The 19198-nt window shown below is 43.1% G+C and overlaps 1 protein-coding gene across 1 annotated transcript in view; it reads left to right on the top strand.

The window, feature by feature from the left end:
- Positions 1-14909, top strand: part of ELAPOR2 (endosome-lysosome associated apoptosis and autophagy regulator family member 2) — a 72611-nt gene extending 57702 nt beyond the window's left edge. The window contains exons 17-22 of the mRNA XM_058191511.1: positions 2466-2562; positions 5045-5146; positions 7622-7748; positions 9575-9753; positions 11091-11256; positions 11905-14909. Coding sequence (XP_058047494.1) covers positions 2466-2562; positions 5045-5146; positions 7622-7748; positions 9575-9753; positions 11091-11256; positions 11905-11964 — 731 coding nt within the window. The 3' untranslated portion in view covers positions 11965-14909. The remainder of the gene's footprint in view (positions 1-2465; positions 2563-5044; positions 5147-7621; positions 7749-9574; positions 9754-11090; positions 11257-11904) is intronic.
- The last annotated feature ends 4289 nt before the right edge of the window (positions 14910-19198 follow it).

Here is a 19198-nt window from a genome sequence, read left to right as displayed (position 1 = left end):
TGGTGATGCAAGAATGACCAGCAATAAATAAAGAGGGGAATAGGAAGTCACCCAACAGAACTCGGATATGATGTAGAAATGGGATGGTTTTGATGGGCAAGTTTTGCAAGTCTAAAGACAAGTGTCAGGGGATGTCTGTAATCTATCAAAGGCAGCATTGATAGAGGAGAATATTTGTAGTTCTGGGTTGAATTATGGGTCCTTGGTGCTCTCTGGGCTTGGTGGTTTTCTTGCAGATGTTTCAATGTTTTCTCAGTGCTAGAAGAGAGAGGGGAGGAGGAGGAGAAGAGGGAGAGGGAGAAGGAGGAAGAAGAAGAAGAAGAGGAGAAGGAGGAGGACTGTGGGGTCCTTGGTGCCCTCTGAGCTTGGCAGTTTTCTTGCAGATGTTTCATGACCCAACTAGGTAACATCATGAGTGCTGGTAGGCTGCGGGGTTTCCTCTCACTTCAGAATAGAATATAAGATAGAATATAAAATGTCCACTAGAATATTAAATGAGAGCAAGCTTCGCTCCCTGCTGGCGCTGATGATGTTACCCAGGTTGGTAATGAAACATCTGCAAGAAAACCGCCAAGCTCAGAGAGCGCCAGGGAGCCCTCAAGGAAGGTACCGATAGAACCGGACCTCAGGGCATCAGCGGTGACTAAAATAGGAGCTGTGGGTAGTGAAACATATGCTTTCTGTCATGACCAAGAGGGAGCAAAATCTTCCCTGACTTGTATTATGATTGTAGGAGGAGATAAAATAACGCATTTCCTAATATTTGAATGGGAGACAATTAAGAAATCCCAAAATGTAGGCTGCATTTCACTACTGGAGGAAGGCAATGGTTGATCTTTCCCTTATTGTTGCCAAGAAACGTACTCAAAGATGTCTATATAGCCAGCAGAAATTGAGATTGGTGGTATTTATCTTAATCTTTCTATTTCAATTGTCCTCTGAAGAATGCAGTAATATCTATAAATAATCCATACATCAGAGAAATAAATGGCAGGAGACGGGTGGCATTTCTTGGATCTGGAAGCCTTCTCTCAGGTTCCTACTCTAGGATCCAATCCTGCTTCCCCATTTCTCCCTGCCACCACAGGAGATGCAAGAGGTACTATTGAGATTTAATATTACCTGCAGAGCAGATTTCCAGGTTGGAGCTTCAAGTTCTTGAGATGTTCTTCAAGCTCTTGAGATGTTCTTCAAGTTTGGACACACCCCAATGTGCTGAATAGCAGTTCTGGTAACCGCATCTTATGGAAGATGCGAATAGTCTCGTGTAACTGATGCTTTTTATACAGGAAAGTATCCACTAATAAATATCTCTGTTTGATCGACCAACTGATTTTAATGGATTACTGTAATTAGTACTTAAAATCAGTGGTCACATCATCCATTGTTAGTTCAGGGGTTCTAAAGACCTGAAGGAAGTCTAAAACTTACAGTTTTATTACATATTAAAAATACTGTGCTTCTTGACAGAAGAAAAGCCTTCTTTTAAGATATTGGGGTGATTTTTTTTGGTAGTTTTCTATACTTAATTGCAAACAAATTAGACTCCAAATTACTTTTAAAACAAAGCTTCCTTTATCCATATGCCTCCGTTGCTCAAGGGGTATCATTACAGATTCATGCAGGGAAGCTCCAGAGCTTAATTGGTTTAACCGAGTAACATTTGTCTTCCTTTCTTTGACTCAAAAAAAATTCTACTACTTGTTCACAAAAATACCGCTCAGAGCCTTGACTGAGTTGAATTCCCTTCCTGGTGATTATATTCATGTCCTTTTCTTGGCAAGAATAGGCACATAGTTTGTCACCGCTTTTTTCCTGGGATGTTTGTCAATTTCCAGGCTAATCTAAATGCTCACGTACCATCAGTGTTACCCGACTGACGAACCCAACCAAAGCAAGGATGGTGGAGGCGATCTAATCTATGAATGCAAAATTTTATTGAGTACATCATTTTGGCACTGATGAGGGCAAAACCAGATCTAGCTATTCCCCACTCAAATCCACATAATTAAAGGATAGGATTCTCCCTTCCCCTATTAATGCAGGTCACATTGTCCAATGGTGCATCATTGTATTGTTATGAGAAAAAGTCTTTGACTTTGGAGAACCCCTGCCAAAGTGTCCTTGGCTCTCACAGTTTGTCTTCTTGGTACCTGCAGCCTACATTTCATCTTACCCTTCCCTCCCACCTGGTTCATTGGCAAACTGAGAAGTAACAATGGTTGCAACAGCATAGGTGCGCATCAAACTTGACACATGCATTTAATTCTTCCACACAGTCCTGGGGATTTTTATAAGAAACCAGAAAATATATCGAGCGTCACGACGTCTCGGTTTGGCCTTAGACCAACTTGCATTGTAACAAATCAAATCTGCCCAATAACATTTTATGCAATGTATACAGTAGTCTTTTTCCCAACCGCCTATAAATTCTTCCAGAAATGGTTTTCTTTTCTTCTTTGCAGGAGCAACTGTTGAAACCACCCTGGGAAATGTTAATATTAAGCCAGAAATGTTTGCACCATCTGAAACAAAGCTGCCTGATGTTCATTTTTATTACAAGTAAGTAGAAGAATGAATCGCTCGATTCTCCATTTTCCTTTGCAATCTGCAGAAGGAATGTGAACATTCAGGAGAAGCTTACGCTGTCATCAAGGACCAAATTGAATAGTCAGGAGGCACCATCATTTGTTTTGACTGTGGGTGTTATAACCCCCCCACCCCCCGTAATATCATGCTTTCTTTCTTTCTTTCTTCTCTCTCTGGCTACATGCTGTTTGGCATCAAGCTAACCAAGGAGAGAAACACCTTAAAACTAAGGAGAAATTTCCTGACAGTTAGAACAATTAACCAGTGGAACAACTTGCCTCCAGAAGTTGTGAATGCTCCAACACTTTTAAGAAGAGATTGGACAACCATTTTTCTGAAGTGGTGTAGGGTTTCCTGCCTAAGCAGGGGGTTCGACTAGAAGACCTCCAAGGTCCCTTCCAACTCTATTCTATCATATGTAATATTATAAATGTGCTTTGTGTCCTTTTTCCGTAGGATTCAGTTCTTCTTCCCTGTCAGCCAATTTTATTCTTGCTCTCCACAGGGCTGCCTTCTGAATCTCTGCAAAACCATCAGGAAAATTAACTCTCTGCTAGCACAATTAAAAGACATTCTGCTTCTTGCTGAGGATTCTGGGACTTAATAAAAGAGAATATTTGTAGTTCAGGGGTGACATGAGGGGCCCTTGGTGCTCTTTGAGCTTGGTGGTTTTCTTGCAGATGTTTCATGATTCAACTAGGGAACGTCATCAGTGCTAGAATGGAAGGTGTTTCTGTAATGGAAGAGAAAGAGGAGGCAGACTGTGGGGTCCTTGGTGTGCTCTGAACTTCTGGTTTTTCTTGCAGATGTTTCATGACCCAATTAGCCCTGATGATGTTACCCAGTTTAGGTGATGAAACATCTGCCAGAAAACAAACAGGCTGAGAGACCGCCAAGCAGCCCTCATTCTGGAAGTCAGTAGCGGAAGCCAGGTTCTCTTAATGACCATCTCATTCACTTAACTGATGCCTTGCTTAGCAGTGGGAATGCTGGGCTCAATTTTGGTCGTAAGTCGAGGACTCTCTGCAATGGACAAATAGGGGAACATTAGACTGTGGGAATCCCACTCTTCCACCTTCTCCCGTGGTCCCACTCCCCAAGTTTTCAGAAATATTTATTATTAAATGTGCGCTGCCGAGTCTCAAATAACTTGGAAGTTAACCAAGGTGAGATGTGGTTATTCCCTTAATGGGAAACAAGAATGTAGACTAGACCCGAAAATAAAATATAAAATATAGAATTATATATATAAGGTAACTCAGACGTTACCTTAACTGCTCTTAGATTCATGGTCAAAGATTAACATAACAACACAACAACAACAACAACAACAACAACAGAGAAGATACTTGGTTGATACCTAGGATGTTGGCAGCAATCCATCTCAACCATCAGAGCCAGTCAATGATATTTGTGATACATTTTTAAATGTTCACTTGACTGAGTGTCAAGTTTAATGAATAGAATAGAATATAGAATATAATTTTTTATTGGCCAAGTGTGATTGGACACACAAGGAATTTGTCTTGGTGCATACGCTCTCAGTGTATGTAAAAGAAAAGAAAAGATACTTAAAAGAATAAAATAACAACAACAACTTAAAGAATGCAATGGTAAAAAAAAGGCCAATAAAATAGCTTGGACGTATTCATGAAGCCACTAGGGGTAGAGCTTGACTCAAGAGTATCTTTACTGCCAAATCTTAGAGCTGCTAATAGACTTAGAATCTAACTTTATGGTCACTTTGAATGTGCACTAATTGGCATACATTAAAATGAAATTTCATTGCATTTAGCTCTCAAAGGTTCTCTGCTTCTAATATACATTACATAACCGTGACTAAATAAATACCCAATAAATGCCAAATTATGCATATACCCACATATATTAATATGACACAGAGAAACAGCACGGCCTAGTTCGGATGTATACATGTACATGGCGAGAGAAACGAATCTTGGGAGTTTGCCAGAGAGGATGGCCTCAGGAACAAAGCCGTTACACAATCTGCTAGAAAAACCTCCTTCCAGAGGGGAGCAACAGGAACAGACCGTGAAGTGGGTGTGTGGAGACATTATTATAAAATATTATAAAAACCGGCAATAACTTCATAAAGCATCCAGCCAAAGCTTCATTTGTAGCTGAGGCAAGCATGGGAGAAGACCTCCACACACACACACACCCCAAAAAATTGAAGCTGTTAACATCCCAACTGACAAACCCAAGCAAAGGAAGCACCTCGTTTTCCTCCTCAGTCGGCCAAGAGCTCTCTGGGTAACACCTGGATTTTTTCCAGTGTTGGGATTCAGCCAGTTCGCACCATTTCAGGAGAACCAATTGTTAACTTTCTGAGCAGTTTGGCAAACTGGTCGTTGGAAGAAGTCATTAGGGCAGAGAACCGGTTGTTAAATTATTTGAATCCCACCACTGATTTTCCCCCTTCCTTTCTGCCCAGGTCTTCGGGCGCTTCGGCCACGTGTGAAAAAGGCCGTGCATCTGTTGTGATGATGAGGTGCAACCCCACGAAACCTGGCCAGGGAGAAATCTCAGTTCCCAGGTATGTGTTCCGACGAGAAACTCGAGCGGAGACCTCTCGGCAGATCTCCATCCTCCTGGATAGTTTAAAACGTTTCAGATTCACATGCCCGCCATTCTTTCAGAAGGTTATTGGAAGAAGCACCTGTGCGCCTGGCTTCACCTTCAATTTAAGTGAAATCTGGAGAGGATCTCGAGGGGGCATCTTCAACCATTTTGGGCCACGGATCCTTCTGACAATACTCTGTCGGCTTCTTCTCAGAGAAACCTATTTCGTTGCCAAAAAATAAAATGCACAAAGGAAACTACTTACTCTCAGAGATCAAAATATTAAAAATAATTCAAATAACATTAGATAGTGAGATGTATTCAGGTTACCCGAGTGGTGGGGTGGCCTAGAGGCGGAGCTCTCGCCTCACAATCAGGAGGCTGTGAGTTTGATCCTAGGTAGAGGCAGATATTTCTCTCTCTGGACACGATGAGAATAGATCTGATGAATATAACTCCACACTGGCAACAGGAAGGGCATCTGGCCACTAAACACTCGGCTCCATTCAGTTGCCCAGACTCCACCCCACCAGGGATTATAGGGTCATTAAAAGAAGAGGATGATGATGTATTCAGGTTACCAAACATTTTTGGAGTCATGCATCAATTACTTTATTGCCTATGTTCAAAACAAGTGGTCCTTGACCTACAACCGTTTGTTCAGTGACGGTGCTGAATGAATGGTAGTTACGACCAGTCTTTGGAATTCTGGCAGTTCCAGAACCTCTGCGGTCGTGTGTTGAATCCCTTAGCAGTGGAAATTCTAGTCCCAATTGATGTCATAGGTTGAGAACTCCTTGTAATGAATGAAAAGCTAAGTTTTAGTGTCTACGGAGATTCTCAGTCATCCAGGTCACGGTTGTCCCAAAAGTGCTTTTTCAAGAGGCAACCGGACTTTCTTGGTCCCCCCCGCCCTTGAAAACGCTACGCTTCTCATTCAAGAGAAGTTGAGAACTGAAGAAGTGAAATGTTTTCAAGGGGGAGGAAAAAAACCCCACTTGCCTTTTGAAAAAACACCTTTGGCTCTAAATTTTAGTGAGAATGTAATGAAAATAAAAGGCTTAACCTTTTCCCCATCCAGGTTCACCAATGCCTTGAAATCTATCCTCAGAATGGATCCCTCAATGCCATCTTAAAAAGCTCTGGTCTAGAATATCATGCTCATATTCTTCTTCCCAGGGGTGAAATCTACTTACCTTCCTTACCGGTTCGGAAGTGCATGTAAAAAACACATTACTTCCTTGTTAAAACCAGGAAGTAATGACACCCTGGATGGAGCTTTGCTCTGCCATCGCTACCGAATCGCCAAACCACCGGCCACGATTGCTACCAGATCATGCGATCCAGTCCAAACTGGGAGCATTTCATCCCCTGCTTCTTCCTAACAAATTTCACTCTTACTTGTAGGATTTTGCTTGGTTTGTCTGTTCAGCTGGAGAGGGTCTTTTGATGGTGCAGGGTCGTTCTCTGAGCTCGTGGGTGGGTTTTTGAACGTTTCATTACCAGGCTAAGCAACATCTATCCGTGGAGTTCAGGGGATGTCGGTGTCTGTGTTCTTCTGTTTATAAGGGCTTTGGCTGTAAATGTGTCAAGTGAGGGTCACAAGAGTGCCACAAGACCCCCACTTGACACCTCTATACCTGAAGCCCTTATAAACACGGACACTGACATCCCCTGAACTCCACTGAAGATGTTACTTAGCGTGGTAACAAAATGTTACCCACCCAGGAGCTCGGAGGACGAACGTTCACCCTCGTTCTACACCTGAAGAACAGATATTCACCACTATTGCAAAGAATCTTTTGATTGCAGTTTAGAGTAGACCAAACGAGATCCCTTTCCTTTACATCAGGGGTGTCCAAACTTGGCCCCTTGAAGAGTAGTGGACATCAACTCCCAGAATTCCCCAGCCAGCATGAGCTATAAATATGTGCAAGTTGCTGGCTGGAGAATTCTGGGAGTTGACGTCCACCACTCTCCAAGGGGCCAAGTTTGTACATCCCTGCTTTATGTAGTTCCACCAACCTGAACCCTAACCCTAACTCTTAACCGTGTACAAACTAAGTTCTAAACAGTGTACGGGGTTGACACTTGCATGGATGGGTCCAGAGGTGCATGTCAGAATCCAAAGAGAAGACTGCGTGTTGGAGGGTTGAATCCTTGTTGGAGGATGTCCTGAAAGCACGCTGCGTAACAAAGTAGAAGGCAGCCCATTAAAGAAGCAGAGTGCTCATAATATATTTATCTTGGACATAGGAGTTGGACAGACCATAGTTTTTGCATTTTTGGAACATTGTTAATGGCCAACTTGGCAATGGGTGTGATGTTTTTCTTGTAGTTCATGAACTGATGGTGCGACAGGGTGGAAACCTCTGTGAGAACCAATTAAATTAATGTTTTTCTCCCTTCTGAATGCATCACTCTAACCCAGCCAGCGTTTCTCCTCCAGTTCTTGTCCTGCAGGTACCTGTGATGGGTGTTTGTTCTACTTTTTGTGGGAGAGTGCAGAAGCGTGTCCCATGTGCACCGAGCAGGACTATCACGAGATCGAGGGTGCTTGTAAAAAGGGCCACCAGGTAATTAACTGGTTACACCTTTGGTGGCAGCATCAACACAACTTGTGTAGTTAGACCCAGTGGTGGGATTCAGGTAATTTAACAACCAGTTCTCTGCCCTAATGATTTCTTCCAAAAATCAGTTTACCAAACTGTTCAGAAAGTTAACAACCAGTTCTCCCGAAGTGGTGCGAACTGGCTGAATCCCAACACTGGTTAGACCTTATACTTCCCGTCTTATTAAAAATACTAATTCTGTTACAAATGTGGGTAGGGCATGAGGAACCTCTCCAGTGACCTTGATCTTTCCCGTTTTTCCTCTCACAAGAAGAGCTGAAACATAAGATACTTCAAAATACGGGAATATACCAAGACTTAAAGTCAGTACAAAGCACGAAGAAAGGAATAATGTGGCAGTTGTTGAAGACAATTGTTCACAAACCACAGTTTGATCAATGGCTGGTTTTATGTAGACCGCTAGACCTGGGGGTAAAAATGGGTGTGGATGAATGCTGATGGATATCTTGAATTCAAAAGAAAGGGTGAGAAACTTGCCAACCCTCTTAAATGTGGCCATATAATTGAGATGTCCACATGGTATAAAATAATACATAGATGGCGAAAAGTATTGTTTGAATGGAAGATTTAGTCCCAAATAAAAAGGGCTAGGTCTTCCTTCTATGGAGATTCTTGGTCATCCAGTCACGGTTGTCCCAAAGGTTTTTTTCAAAACGCCACCGGATTTTTCTTTGTTTTTCTTTTCCCTTGAAGATGTTTTGCTTCTCGTCCAAGAAGCTTCTTCAGTTCTGGAGAACTGAAGAGCTTCTCCAGAACTGATGAATCTTCTTGGATGAGAAGCAAAATGTCTTCAAGGGAAAAACAAAGAAAAACCCAGTTGCCTTTTGAAAAAAAAACACCTTTGGGACAACCGTGACCTGGGATGGCTCAAAATCTCCATAGATGGAAGACACAGTTCTTATTATTTGCAAAGATTCTTGCAGAAAATGCTAAACATTCTCTGGCCCAGGCAGGAAAGTTCTTCTTCAGCAAAAAGATACCGTCAACAATGTGTAGATTAGTTCAACTTCTAGAAGAAATATCTTGAAGGTGAGGTCTTGCTTAGAAACATAACAGAGAGGAGTCAATTAAATGAGCTGTACAATGAGAAAGAGAAGAAGGGGGGGAAAATACCACTACTAGTTGTATTCCTATTCTGACTATTTACTTACAGTGGAATTGTCGTCAGTGGATGGTTGATTAGATCCTGAGGGTCCTAGGATGTCTCACTTTGATATTAAACTATTAAAATAAAAAACTTATCTACATATATATATATATATATATATATTTGTTTTCTGAGGTTTTCACGGGTGTTTGTATGTAGGTCTTTGGTTGTTCGGGTTTTCTCCCGTGTAAAATTGGAAATGTCTTGGCAACGTTTCGACGAAGTCTCATTCGTCATCTTCAGGTTTCAGCTTCGTGCTTCTGGGAGCAATGTGCACATTGCTCCCAGAAGCTAAGCTGAAGCCTGAAGATGACGAATGAGATTATATATATATATATTATATATATATATTATATATATATATATATTATATATATATATATATATATATATATATATATATATATATATATATATATATATATATATATATATATATATATACTGTACATGCATTATTTCTTAGGTCTCCTTAGTTTTAATGGAATTGACTGATTCTGTCATTGCTTAAACATAAACTCCAAAGAAGTGAATGGAATTGCCTCCTTGGAAAAATCAAATGTATAAAATTGATTGAATATTGATGTGATTGATTGATTGATTGATTCTCTCTCTGTCTTAGGAAACCTTATACGTCTGGAATGAACCCAAGTTGTGTATAAAAGGGGTTTCCTTGCCTGAAAAAAAGATTATAATCTGTGAAACGGTGGATTTCTGGCTGAAAGTCGGGGCAGGGGTCGGGGCCTTCACAGGAGTCCTCCTCATCGCCTTAACTTGTTATTTCTGGAAGAAAAATCAGAAGTGAGTCTTAGAAGTCCTTTTAAGGAGATATCTAGTTTTTTTTATTAGCATTTTTTTATTTTATGAACAAAGAAACATACAATACATAATCAGTCATTCATTCTAGGTGTTTCTTCTTCTTCTTCTTCTTCTTCTTCTTCTTCTTCTTCTTCTTCTTCTTCTTCTTCTTCTTCTTCTTCTTCTTCTTCTTCTCCTCCTCCTCCTCCTCCTCCCCCTCCTCCTCTCTTCTTCTCTCTCTTCTTCTTCTCCTCCTCCTCCTCCTCTCTTCTTCTCTCCTCTCTTCTTCTTCTCCTTCTCCTCCTCCTCCTCCTCCTCCTCTTCTTCTTCTTCTCCTCTCTTCTTCTTCTCCTTCTCCTCCTCCTCCTCCTCCTCCTCTTCCTCCTCCTCCTCCTCCTCCTCTTCTTCTTCTTCTCTTCTCCTCCTCCTCCTCCTCCTCCTCTTCTCCTCCTCTCTTCTTCTTCTTCTCCTCCTCCTCCTCCTCCTCTTCTTCTTCTCCTCTCTTCTTCTTCTCCTCTCCTCCTCCTCCTCTTCTTCTTCTCTCTCTTCTTCTTCTCCTTCTCCTCCTCCTCCTCTGCTTCTTCTTCTTCTTCTCCTCTCTTCTTCTTCTCCCCCTCCTCCTCCTCCTCCTCCTCCTCCTCCTCCTCCTCCTCCTCCTCCTCCTCCTCCTCCTGCTGTCTTCATCATTTCTTGATTCCTCCCATTCCTTTATTATAACATTCTCCCCACAATTCATTTATTATAACCTTCTCTTATTTACTATTAATACATACTAGAAGCACGAAGGTGTAAACACCAGCCTGAATATGACGAATGAGACTTTGTTGAAACATCGCCAAGACACTTCCAATTTTACACGGGAGAAAACCCGAATAACCAAAGACCTAGATACAAACACCTGCGAAAACCTCAGAAAACATATATACACATACATACATACATACATACATATATAAAATTAGCAGTTCATTGAAAGCACCAGTCTCTGTCGTAAGGGGTCCAACTGTGGCAACTTTAAGACTTGTGGACTTCATCAGGAATTTTGACACACATGAGTTCTTTCTTAGCCTTAGGAAGAGGTAATAAAGATTCTTTATTATTTAGTAAAAAAAAATTAAGAAAATGAAACAAAAACTAGCCATTTCTACAACGACAAACCTATCTAATTGGAAAAACCCAAAATCAGAGTTTCAGGGTTTTTTTCCACCTCGAGCAAAAAGTCCAGAAGCGGTTTCCAAGAAGAAAGAAAAATAATTGTGGTGTGTTTTTTTAAAAAAAATAATTAATCAAAGCAGTCAGTTTAGCCACAACGTTGCTTCTGTCTGTATTGGCTCCCACAGATTGGAGTACAAATATTCAAAACTGGTGATGACGGCCAATTCAAAAGAATGTGAGCTCCCAGCTGCTGATAGCTGTGCTATCATGGAAGGGGAAGACAACGAAGAGGAAATTGTGTATTCGAATAAACAGTCGTTGTTAGGAAAACTCAAGTCCCTGGCCACCAAGGTAAGCGTGGGAGAGAGAATTTTTAACTGCAGAATTAACCCAGCAGAGTAAGTTAGTGGGAAATGCGGGGGAATTGCCAAAACAGGTAGTAGAACTCCTCTGACAACCATTTGTTTAGTGACTGCTTGAAGTTGCAACAGCAGCAAAAAATGTGCCTTACGACTGGTTCTCGCCCCTACGACTGTCGCTAAAATGGCAGCATCCCCATGGTTGCAGTCTTCTAGGGTCACATGGTCGCCATTGGGACCTTCTCCGTTGGCTTCCAACAAGCGAAGACAATAGAGAAAATACAATCCTATTAGTGCTGTGGTAGCACAGTGGTTAGAATGCAGCAATGTAGGCTAATTCTGCCCACTGCCAGCAGTTTGATTCTCACCGGCTCAAGGTTGCCTCAGCCTTCCGTCCATCCGAGGTGGGTAAAATGTGGACCCAGATTGGTGTAAGTGGAGTCTGGACCCAGACCCAGACTCTGTAAACGGCTCAGAGAGGGCTGTGAAGCGGTATATAAGTCTAAGTGCTACTGCCATTTTGTCGTCTTGCTGGACTCAGGCTTCTTTGTAGCACACACTACATTAAGGAGGGGCCCCTTGCCCAATTCTTCTGGCTGGATCAGTGACCTCCTTCAAACTTCTTTCTTTTCTGACCTAGGAAAAAGAAGACCGCTTCGAATCTGTCCAGCTGAAATCCTCCAGATCTCAAAATATATGAAGGTTCGATTTTGCCCATTGAGCCCAGTTTTTATTTCCAGGGGACCAATTCTTCAAACTTGTGCTGGACCACATTGGAGGACTGGCTTCCTGCGTGAGAAACGTTGAGCGATGGACAAAGAAAGCAACAGAGAAAAAGAAGAAGAAGAAGAAGAAGAAGAGGAGGAGACACTGCCTTATTGTGAGACTCAGTTGCCAAAAGCAAAGCCAGCCCTTGGCATCCTACGGCTGGCTCAACTCAGGGAAGGAGGATCCATGGATGGCGTAGCCCGTTGGGTTGGCTCCGAGGCAGAAAATCTGCATGGCATTTCCTTAAAATATACAGTAGCAAGAAATTGAGAAACGGACATTTTTTGGCCCTCCCCGCTCCCTCGGTTCCTATCCTCCGTTCCAGACATTGCTTCACTCTGTCCTGGGAGAGAAAGTCCTACCTGACACCAGGTAGAGACCTACCTGCGCATTGCTCTGGCATGGCCGATGCTGCTTCAAGTTCCCTGCTGTCACCCACGTGAAACTGCTTGAGTCTTTGAACGTGGCCACCAGGCTCCCCCCCCCATGAGCTGTGGCCTGCCGCGTTGAGTTTTCGTCTTGAAATTGAAACATCCATCAAATGCTTGAAACAGAAGAATGGTTCCATCTCCACTTTGGAAAGGAACGTGCTTGCTTGACCTAGAAAGCGATGGTGGGATCTTGGTGAAGACTGGGAATCTAGTTTCTCTCCGGCAGAACCAGATTCTTCTAGTGTGCAGATACGTCCAAGAGGTGGACCACGCTCAAGGATAACAGTGTCGCTCTCTGCGTGGTTATCCAGAAGGGCATCCCCTACTCCTCTCTCTTCGGTGGGACTTCTTCCCTAACAAGAATGATCCGAGCGTTGGTGCAGCTCACACTCAAACTTAAACCCGTTGGCTTTACACAACCCCTTCCTTACGGGGATCCCTTTCCCCGTGATTTTTTTCCCCGCCTTCATCAATCCTGTGCACACTCTTTTCAAGGGGTGTGTGTGAAACATGGGGCTGTGAAGGACCTGGGTTTGTTAAGGAGGAATTAGCTGCCTTGTAAAACACCGATGGCCCAGCAGGGCTACCGAAGGTAGGAACTTCACGTCCACATTCACCTGAAAAGTGTGAATGCGGAAAGGCCGTTTTTGGTCTGTGCACACCTTTCTAGAAGCAGAGGGAAATAATCAGTGCAAATTGGGCTTCAAAAAAAAAAAAGTGTCAAAATCTTACTTCTTTTGCCCGCTTCTTCTGGGGGCGAACTCCCTGATGCAGCAGAAGAAATATTCAAATATTCAAGGAGAGCAGAGGCAGCAATTGAGTATAAGAGCTGAGAGGCTGAAGGAGAAGGAAAGAAGGGATAACTTAACTCATGGATCATAAAAGCTTTTTTGTTGCTGCAGGATCATTTTCCATCAGGTGAGAAGCCCCTGAATGGTAGCCCAGGGCTGGAAAAACCACGGGGCCGTTTCGGTCTTCCTTATGGCCCCTCCGTTCTTTGGCCAACCGTCCCACATGTCAAAAATCAGCCATAAGGATTTCCTATAATCTATCACGTTTTTCCCCCCCAGAATTTCCGACATAAAGGCTATTGATGCAAAAATATCCATCAGCATAAAAACCAGGGAGATAAATTCTAGGAAAGATACAGTATGTTTTATAAACGTATAGCTAAATTATGGGTGAACAGTGGATGGGGATTTTAAATGAGTTCTAATAGGTTCTAATGAGTTCTTATATATATTTATCTGGGTGTATAATATAAAGCACTGAAAAAAATGAAGTGAGAGTACTGTAGTGAGGGTTTTTTAAAAAAAGAAAAGAAAAAAAGCCATTCATTTGCTGTGGTTTATGATAGACGTTTGATGAATAATCCTTCTCTGAATGAAACCGGAATCTCAAACTGTATACAGCATTCGGAATAATTATTCCAGAGTCCCAATACTGGATCCTGAAGATTTATGAATCTTTCATAGGAGAAAGATAATTAAATTTAACAAATGTGCTGCAGACAGTGGCAGAATATAAGATTTCTCCTCTTTTCTGCGTGAGGATCACAGAAATTCAGGGAGGGTTTGCAATCCCTCATTGTTAAAATTGTGTTGTGCCTCACCCTGACAAATGCAGGCACACAAAAGGTGCAAAAAAACAAAACAAAAACAAAACCCAGCACATTTTCTTTACCTTTGAATGCTTGAACAAAACAATCTTGTGCATTTTTACTCAGAAGTTGGTTGCAAGGGGTTTCAGTGAGACTTACTCCATAGTCGCTATGCATTGGATATATAATTATAAAGCCCCCACCCCCTTTTTTTTTTGTATATTTGGTGAGCTTTTGTCTATAACGTTTTCTTTATTTATTTGCTGTAACAGTTTGGGATTCCTCGACTTACGACCATAATTGAGCCCAAAATTTCCTTTGCTGAGAGAGAGAGAGAGTTCAGTGGATTTTGCCCTATTTTACAACCACCTTTCTGGCCGGTGTTGTTAAGTGAATCACTGCAGTTGTTAAGTTAGTAGCATGGTTGTTAAGTGAATCCAGCTTCCCCCTTGACTTTCCTCGTCTGAAGGTTGCAAAAGAGGATCAGGTGACCCCCTCCCGGGACACTGCAACCGTCATAACTGTGAGTCAGTTTCCAAGAATCTGAGTTTTGACCACGTGACCTTGGGGGTGCTGCAGCGGTCATAAGTGTGAAAATTGTCACTTTTTTTCCCCTGTTGTAACTTCAAATGGTCACTAAAAAAGCTACCTGTATTGCTCTTTACTTGACAGGCGTTGTGGTGTTACTATTATTATTATTTCTCTGTGGAACATCTAAGGCAGGGCTCTCCACCCTTGGTCCCTTTAAGACTTGTGGACTTCAACTCCCAGAGTTCCTCAGCCAGCAAAGCTCTGGGAGTTGAAGTCCCAGAGGTTGTAAAAAAAGAGGTTGTAGAAAAAATGCTTTTAAAAGGCTCTGACGATCCCAGCTGAGTTGCCTGATCGTCAGAGGCTTTTCTTTTCTTTTAAAAGCATTATTTTTTTTGCCTTTAAAAGAAAAAAAAAGCCTCTGACGATCAGGCAACTCAGCTGGGATCGTCAGAGGAGCCTTTTAAAAGCATTTTTTCTACAACCTCTTTGGCCGAATAGGTTGTAGAAAAAATGCTTTTAAAAGGCTCTGACAATACCAGCTGAGCCGCACAATCATCAGAGGCTTTTTTTTTTAAATCTTTAAAAGTATTTTTTTGGCCGAAGAAAAAATGCTTTTAAAAGTTAAAAAAAAAAAGACAACCTCTGATGATCGTGCGGCTCAGCTGGGCATTGCGGTGGGCAGGGATTTTTGCTACGGGTTCTCTGAACCATCTGCTGCCATCGCTACCGGATCGGGTGATCCGGTCCGAACTGGGAGCATTTCACCCCTGGTTGGAGACCCCTGATCTAAACTATTAATGTTGGATTCTGTATCTTTCTCTTTGTGGGACACAGAGGTACGATACACTGTAGGCACCTTAAAAAGCAAACGTCTCTACTTTTTTTCCTCTTTCTAGGAAGACCAAAACATGAATTGTTTCTAATTTTTCTCAAGAGCATCTCTTTTACGTGCTTTATAGTCAGAACCTGTGGCCTCTGGGCAGGGGTGGGCTGCTGGGGGGTTCGCAGGGGTTCGGGAGAACCTCTACTATAGCTAAGATTCTGTGCAGTTCGGAGAATCCCCAAATCCCACTCTTGGCTGGCCCCACCCACCTCGCCCCTCCCCTCCCCGGAGTCCCCACGCAGCCTGCTTTGAATGCAGGTAAGTGCAGGCTGTGCGCGGAGGCTCGGGAAGGGCAAACTGGAAGTTCGGGAAGGCCGGAAACAGGCCCGTTTCCAGCCTCCGGAGTAAGAGACCATTTTCGTTTTCCTGGAGACTTGAGGGCAAAAACACCCCCCCGCTCCCGCCTTGGTGCAGGAGGCCAACTAGCCACGCCCACCCTGGCCACGCCCACCCAGCAGAGAACCCCTTGCTAAAATTTTTGAAGCCCAGCCCTGCCTCTGGGTGAGGTTGAACGCGTCTTGCAACATTAACCGGGCTGTTGGAAGCCAGTGGAAGTTTAGCAAAGCAAGTGGCTAATGGAACCCACCTTGATGCCGCGCGCAACACAACATCACACAAATCCTGCAAAATACGTGATTCGCCTCATTGTGCATTGAGGTGCGAGGTGTACGGGTGTCACTTCTCCCCTCCTCAACGAGTGGATCGTGTTTAGCGATTTTTCGGGAGGAACACATTCTTCCATGTCTTACTTTATAATACCTCTGGGACACAAGGTGTAGCAAATATAGGTTCTCCGTGTTGCAGGAGAGCGCTCCGTCTCCCTACTGCCTCTGAAGCCTCCAAGTGCTTCTATGAAGAGAATAGCCAAACATCTGTCAAAAGCTTTGACGATTTAGCCAACTGAAGTTTAGTAGATGGTTCCACTCGGTTTACTTTTAATTTGCTTGGTAGCAGAGTTTAGCTTGGCAGCATCTTGAGTTTGAATGGGTTTCAGATCAAACTCTTAGAGTGAGGTGGAAATACGGAGGGTACCCTGGCTACACCTCACCCTCTGCAATTTTCAGTAAGGAGTTTGAAGTGTTAGTAAGGACACCGACATCTCTCTTGCTGTTAGTAAGTGCACCAAAATGTCTGCAAAGGTGAATTAACAGATGTTTTAGGAGCCAGTTTGGGAATTATCTGAAGGCAGTGATGGGACTTGGTTGAACTTCACGCTGTCCCCAAGCGTTGATGAGCCAATGAAAAGATTTTGTTAACAAAATTCAGTATGTAGGTAGTCCTTGGCTTACGACCACAATTGAGCCCAAAATTTCAGTTGCTGAGTGAGAGACATTGGCTGAGTTTTGCCCCATGTTACGACCTTCCTTGCCATAGTTGTTAAACGAATCACTGCCGTTGTTGAGTTAGTTGACTTTGCTTGTTCCAGAAGGTTGCAAAAGGGGATCACGTGACCCCGGGACACTGCGACCGTCATAATTGTGAGTCAGTTGCCAAGCAGCCAAATTTGGATCATGTGACCACAGGGATGCTGCAGTGGCCGTAAGTGTGAACATTGGTCGTAAGTCACTTTTCTCAGCGCTGTTGTAACTTCGAACGCTCACTAAATGGACTGTTGTAAGTCGAGAACTACCTGTATACATATAACTTTCACATAACTGGAAAAGTAGCTCGGCCTGAAGGATCATATAATTTTGGGTGGGCTGGGAAATTGTGAATGTCCAAGGTTGAATTATGGAAACTTGATTTTAACGCAATTCCTTAGGCTTCTCGGGTAATTAAGAAAGGGGTGGGGTTTTATTTTCAATATTTCTCCAGAAGTTTTAAGTTAAAGACTTCCAAAATTGGCTTGAATGCCGATTCTGCAGTTGGAATTTCTGTTGTATCCCGTGTAGCCATATTGGTTATGAAATTGCTGCTATGAGTTCGAATGATGCGGAAGGTGGTTGCTTAACCTTTGGATTTCAACTAATAAATGTCAACCTTTATTGACCTAATTGGCCTGAAATTGTGTCTTTCTTCTTAACGCTCATCGGTCAAATAGGGACCTAAAGGATTAATTTTCAGCGTATCTCAATGCTTATATGCTTTCTTTATGCTATTATTCTATTTAAACCTGGGGAAGCTGAGTTTCTGTAGCAGATCAGAGCATGGACAGGGAAGAAATACCAACTTTTGGTTAAGTTAAAGTAACTCGCTTGAATTACGCTCCTGCTGAAGGCTACAGATGAAAACACTGCGCAATGTCACTAATTTATTAAAGCCTTTTTTTTTTGAACAGCTGATAGGCCGGGTTTGAGACCCGACCTTGTTCCACCTCTTGCCCACCTAGCAGTTTGAAAGCACGCAGATGCGAGCAGATAAATAGGTACCACTTTGGTGGGAAGATAACAGCATTCCATGCGCCTGGACTTATAGTCATGCTGGCCACCTGACCACAGAAAATGTCTTCAGACAATGCTGGCCCAAGAAAGAGAGGTGAACATTACTGTTCTGACCCAGCTCCCCAAACACGACAAACGCTCTGATGTGAACTCAAAAGATTCCTTTATTAGGAATGCCGGCAGCCCCAGCAAAATTTTCTCTCTCGGGCTAAAGAGTCCGTCCATACAGAAGATGAATAGTTGTCTGTTCATGCCTACCTTTTATTCCCAGAGCTAGGGTGGGGCTTCACTAGCAGCAGTGGCTCTTCTGTCCCAAGGACCGGCCCATAGATTTTCCCTGCTCTCCTCTCCTCTCCCTTCTGCCTAGCCGTGCGTCAGGCACTGGACCCAGCTGTTCCTCCTCTTCTTCATCAGCCACCTCCAGGCCTGGGGGCTGTTAACTCTCCATCTGAGGGCTGACGGACGGCCCAGGCTCCTCCTCCTCCTCTCTCTCTCTCTCTCTGCCAGCTCCATTCCTTCTTCCCCCTCAGAGCTCCCAGGTTGCCTTGATGTTGGCCCTGACTCCCACACCTCCTCATCCCTCTCTGATTCAGCTACTGGAGGGGCCGGTGGCCAAGAGGCCACAACAACGACCTCCTAGAGTTGGACATGACTGGACAGGGCTGTTCCTTTTTCCTGGAGATCAGCACCGTATCTCAGAGAATGGAATATAGTTTATTGACCAGCTAATTTGATGCAACACCATCATTGTCATAACCCAGTTTCCAGACGATCCTTTTCTCTCAGCAGATCCCCCAAGGATAGAAGTGTAGCAAACCAGACAAAATTTGTCTTCGCAGCAGTTTTCTACTATATCGCAGCTGAGCTGGTAATAACATGACTCGGTTTGTCCTGCTCTGCGTGCAAGGTGATAGAACAAACCTGAGGGATTTTTTTAAAATTTATTTTTTGGAAAGAAAACAAGACATGCTGGAAAAACTTTTCTGGTTTTATTATGGACGTCTTTAATACTGCCATGAAAACCGTCTGTCGCACAGAATGTGACTATAATATACAACATAGAAATGCAATCTAAATTACAACAAGGAATTACAAAAAGAAAGAAAAGGTCCTCTTGTTAGAAAGAAAGCCACCTAACATGGCAGTTTTATCCCCCTTTCTCCCCTCCCTCCCTCCCTCCGAGGTCAACCTATGGGCACTCTATGAGTCGTAGCTACTTCTACACCCCTTAGAACGGTTATTCTCAGAAGACTCCTAACGTTGCTCCGAACAGACCAACATGATAAAGACTGTACAGTCCTCAAAAATAATTTATTAACGCGGTTTCTAGAAAAGAAATG

This window comes from Ahaetulla prasina, chromosome 7 (genome assembly GCF_028640845.1).
Source record: "Ahaetulla prasina isolate Xishuangbanna chromosome 7, ASM2864084v1, whole genome shotgun sequence".
In the NCBI taxonomy this organism is placed as follows: Eukaryota; Metazoa; Chordata; class Lepidosauria; order Squamata; family Colubridae; genus Ahaetulla; species Ahaetulla prasina.
The sequence above is the reverse complement of the archived record's forward strand: the minus strand, read 5'-3'. Positions and strand labels throughout refer to the sequence as shown.